At 50.1% G+C, this 5,105-nt stretch overlaps 1 protein-coding gene across 1 annotated transcript; it reads right to left on the bottom strand.

Annotated features, from left to right (window-relative positions):
* Window positions 1–4,149: 4,149 nt before the first annotated feature.
* Window positions 4,150–4,655, bottom strand: ACA1_286390 (uncharacterized protein; the record flags this gene model as incomplete). Its single annotated transcript, XM_004344910.1, has 2 exons — window positions 4,150–4,160; window positions 4,205–4,655. The coding sequence occupies 2 exons, from the start codon at window positions 4,653–4,655 to the stop codon at window positions 4,150–4,152; spliced, it is 462 nt and encodes a 153-aa protein (XP_004344960.1).
* Between the last annotated feature and the right edge of the window lie 450 nt (window positions 4,656–5,105).

The raw sequence follows: 5,105 nt of genomic DNA, 5'->3' as shown, positions 1-5,105 counted from the left end.
TGAAGCGCGTTGCGGGGGATCTGTGGAGCAGCGAGCGGGAACTATCCATGCATCTTGCCGCCACCGGTATGCCAGGTGAGTTGTGTGTGCTTGTGCGCGTTGCGTGAGCGTACTGACACGCCTCTTTCTCTTTCTCTTTCTCTCTCTCGCGCGCGCGCACACACACACACACACAACACACACAACACATAAACCTCTAGGTGTCGTGCCGCTGCTGGACACGTTCTGGGATCGGCCGCTTGGTGAAGGAGGGAAGACGTCAGCTCGCGTGCTGGTGATGCCATTCCTCACATGTTTGGCTCCTCGCGGTCACTGCATTCCGCTCAAGCACGTTGACGTGGTACTGTGCCTGCACAACCTGCTGACCTGAGGAAGCTGCACGAGCGGCGAGTCGTGCACATGGACATCAAGCCCTCCAACCTCTTCGTCATCTACGCCAACACCGCTCCCGCCGATGCCAACGACCAGGCCGAAACCCGTGACCGCACCATCTCAGAGTTCCTGCTTTCCGATTTTGGCCTCTCACGCGTATGTCCCCTCCCACCATTTGCACGGTTGGTTGGTTGGTTGGTTGGTTGGTTGGTTGGTTGGTTGGTTGGTTGGTTGGTTGGTTTACATCTACACTTGGGCAGAGCAAATAGCGGCGGAGAGTTTGACTGACACCTATCGTGCAGGTCGCTGGGAGTCGGTTGCACGAGCCTGTGGGCACACGTGACTTCATGCCCACGGAAGTAGCGTTGTTAGGGAACGACCATGAGGACGACGAGGCTCACTGTCACCACCACGACAACTACCTTGAGGTGAGCCCAAAGCAGGACATCTACAGCCTTGGCCGAACGATTGACTGGCTGCTCAATCAGAATCCCCTCGGGTACATGTGCCTGCTTTGCACGTGTGCCATGCCTGTTGTGCGCTTCCCAACCTGAGCAAAAAATCTATGGCGTGCCAGGAAACAACAAGAGAGACCAATTCGCATGCTCACCCGAAAGATGCAGCACGCCCACGTCAATCAGCGACCAACGGTGAAGGAGGCCCAGCAGCTGTTCCAGGAGTTTGCCCTTCATCCAGATGGGCCGACCAACTCGCCGTGACAAGGGTGCGCTTGCTTCGGGGCTTTGCCGCCATTAGCGTTGGCTTACTCACCAACACCTCAAACAACAGATCAAGAGCGAGAAATTTGATTTGCTCGCCTTCGGCCACGAACGAGAGAGACGCGCAGGGCCTGTGAAGTTAGTGTAAGGTGTCCAAAAATAAAGGAGACTGTTGCATGTGTACAAAGCCAGAAAGTCCTCTTTATTGGCGTTGGCTCCTCTTCATCATCGTCCTTTGGGGGCTAGCTTGCACAAGCTTCCTCTCATTATGCCATAGGACCATCTCACTCTTTGACTGGTCCTGTGTGGTGACCACCTTCTGATCAGGTTGAGGATGGCTTCAGCAACTGTCTTTGTGGTCACTTCATCAGGGATTGGTAACACTGTGTCCAGAAAAAGGTGCCAGTGGCCCTTTTGTTAAGTAAAATCTGTACAAGTGATATATGTGTATGTGCAGTGAAAGCAGTACTTTTGTGAACATGGTGTGTGAGTGGTTTTGGCAAATTATGTACAGAGAGTGGCAAAACAGGGAAAAATGGTGTAGGTCATGGTAAAAGCAGATGGGGCCAATGAAGAATTTCAAGGCATAAGTGTAAAAAAGGGTGTATTTTGTTGGAATGAGGAACAGAACAGAGTGGAGGGAAACATTAGCCAATGGACTTCCACACTTTCCATGGACCAGAAGAGGAGGAGGAGCTGGTCTTGGGTGTGAGAGGGGCAAGGGCAGGATGTGAAGTTAGGCCTTGTAGGAAGGAAGTGATGGCTGTGAGATCTGACTCCTCCAGGAATTTAGAGTGGAAGGTGAGGAGCCAGTTGCTGAGAGAGGAGATGTTGCCCTCTGCTATGGGGGTAGAGGAGAGGCAGACAAAGCTGGAGTAAAGGGCAGCACAGAAGGAGAGGTAGTAGGTGGGATTTGCCTCATAGAGAATGTGGTAGGGGGTGGTGGGCGATGTGATGGGGTGGGGAGAAGGATTGGGAAGCTCTAAGCTCTGGATGAGGAAGCTGTAGAGGCCAATGTGAAGTGGGGTGCAGTCCAATGATTGAGCAGTGAGGAAAGCAGGAGCAGAGTGGACAACCTCACACATTGGGTGTGGGATGGGGATGTGGTGCAGATAGCAGAAGGGTTCAGGGATGGTGTCACTGGCCAGAGGATGCCAGATGGCGGACATGTTAACCCTCTTGTGGCTGAAGATGAGAACATTGAAGCCACTGATGAGAGGTTCAGAGGCGGGCATGGAGCTGGAGTAAGTTGGGGAGCTGTAGTAGAAGTGGAGTAGGCAGAAGACCTGGAGGGTGGAGTGTGACTTGAGTGAGGTGATGGCATTGGCAATGTTGGAGGGAGATGAGGAGATGTAGAATCTGATGCCATAAGACTTCAATAGGTGAGTTGCTGTGTTGTTGATGTTGAGAGGAATGTCTGCACTGTGGATGGTAAAGTTGTGCATGTAGATTGACACCTGTGGAAGAAAAAAACTGGTGGACAACAGGAATAAGTGAAAAACTGATGTGCATTGGGAAAAGTGTCGACAAATAAAAAACCAATGCGCATCAGGAAAGCAATGCAGGCTGATAAATGCACCAGCCATTCATGGAATTGCATTGGTTGGCCAAGAAGCTTGGTGAGCAGCTCGGTGAATTGGGGGAGATACTTTTTCTGGAGAGCAAGCTCTGCCTTGTGCTTGATGGTAGATGGCAACTTTTCCTCTTCAGCCTTACCCTTGCCACGTTTCTTGGTAGCTGTAAAGAACAAGCATGTGGTGAGCTTGGAACTTTACCAGCAAAATGAAAACATACTGGTTGGGGTGGTCAGAGTGGTGCCAGAAGCTTCAGCAGCAGTGGGTACTGTGGGCTGAAGGGGAACAGTTAGTGAGGAAAACTTCTCACCTTGTTCCAGAGGGTCAGGTGTTCATCTCCCTTGACAACCTCAACTCTGGTGCCTTCAGGGAATTGAGTGCCAACATGATCACCATGCTTTGTCATTATAAGTGCTATCAACACCAAGGGGAACAGTTAGTGAAAGGGGAACAGTTAGTGAGGACTCAAAACAAAGGTGAAGAGTTAGAGTAGAAATAACATACTCCACCACTCCTGGAGCATGGAACAGGGCCCTTAAGGTAGTTGAGTACTTCTGCAGAGTGGTGGGCTTTGGTGCAGCATGACCCTTGAGCGTTTTCTGTGAGGTGTGGGGTGATGAGTAATGGTTTGAAATATGAAGGTGGTGGACATACCAGGTGCTCAGTGAGAGCATTGTAGTTGGTAACAGTTTTTTTGCCATGTGTGATCTGGAAGAGTGGGTTTTGGCTGAGGGTGTAGTAGTTCAGGGCCTTCTTGAAAGCATTCAGGACGACTGAGCCCACTGAGTTGATGTAGTTCTTGAAGCTGGAGATGTGGTCAAGGATGATCCAGCTGAGTTCCATCCCTGCAGCTGCTGGCACAACTTCATAGACATTCTGCCATTCCCAATGCACATCAGTTTTTTTGGGTACTAACTTTTAACCTTCCAGAGGCTGTCAATTGTAACCACAGAGTTGTGGTCTGGAACCTCATCAAGCACTGGCAGTGGAGGCAGTTAGCAAGTGAAAGCATCTACACATCGCCAGTGCAGGCAGTTAGCAAGTGAAAGCATCTACACATCGCTAGAACAAAAAGAGGAGTTGTACCAAAGATGGTGCAGTTTCAAACGTCAAGGTGGCATGATGTGGGTTGAACCCAGGTACAGTGTAAAGTTGAAGGGTCAATGCAATCAAGCTGCTCCTTCTGCTGGCGAATTGCTTGGTCATTGCAGGTCACCCAAAGGCTAACACTGACAATGTTGGGGTTGGACTGAAGCAATCAGAAATTTGGGAGTGTATGAATTTTCGTTTCTGAATAGTAAGGTTGAGGTCAGCAACACAAACTGTTAGAGAACATGGTTCTCACAGGTCGAAAATAAAACTGATGTGCATCAGGAAAAGAGTTGGCAAATAAAAAACCCAATGCACATCAGGAAAAGAGTCAACAAATAAAAAACCTGATGTGCATTGGGAAAAGAGTCCACAAATAAAAAAACTGATGTGCATCAGTTTGGAACTTGTCAGTGTGGTGAACAGTAAAAACACACAAAGTGTACATACCTAGCTCCAGGTCAGGCAGGGCAAGTAGTCTGGCAGCCTCCTTGCATTGCTCTTCAGTGTTGCCTGCAGAGTACTGGCACACCACTGGCTGCTTGTGAGGCTTGGTCTTGATCTCCTCCACCTCCATCTCCTTGTCCACATCAATCACCTCTGGGCATGTGCATTTCCTCTCCTTGCACTCTTCCTCTACCAGCTTGCACTTCCTTGGCAGTGCTTGGTGCTCCTCCTCCTCCAGCTCCTCCTCCTGCTCCTCCTCCAGTGCTTCCTCTCCCTTCTCCTCCTCTTTCTCCTCCTCCACTATGTCCTCCTCCAGCTCCACCCCCTTCTCCTCCTCCTTCTGCTCCTCCCCCTGCTTCTCCTCCTCCTCCTCCTCCAGCTCCTTCTCCTGCTCTTCCTCCTCCTCTGCCTCCTTTTCCTTCCTCTCCTCCTCCTCCTCCTCTTCCATGTCCATCAGCTCTTTCACTCCCTCCTCTGCTATTGTTGGTGTACACTGCATTAGCAGTTTGAGAGACTGCTGCTTTGTGGAGCCAGTGTCTTGGCCCCACGCCTGCAGCAACCTGTCAATGTACACCTTGGTGATAACCTTGGTGTTGGGTTGCTGGTGCACCTTCACTAGGGCATTATGGGAGCTTGCTAGAAGCTTGGTGGCCAACATGGCCAAGAAGTTGGGAAGGCCAGAGGCAGCTTGGCAAGAAGACATTGAAAGGAAGTGTGTGTTGAACATGGGTGGTACAACAAAATGATCAAAACAGGTTGTTTGACGTTTTATTTTGTTGTCCTGTTTCCTGATGGTGTCAGGTTTTTAAAGTTGTCCCATATTTTCCTCAACTCCACTGTTATTAGTTGTGAGCTCATTGGTCTGGAGTTCCAGAAACACAATGTTCACCAATCCAGAAAAACC

Source organism: Acanthamoeba castellanii (assembly GCF_000313135.1).
Source record: "Acanthamoeba castellanii str. Neff unplaced genomic scaffold scf7180000084776, whole genome shotgun sequence".
NCBI classification, from domain to species: domain Eukaryota; phylum Discosea; order Longamoebia; family Acanthamoebidae; genus Acanthamoeba; species Acanthamoeba castellanii.
Note: the sequence above shows the minus strand (reverse complement) of the source record. Positions and strands in the feature narration are given on the sequence as shown.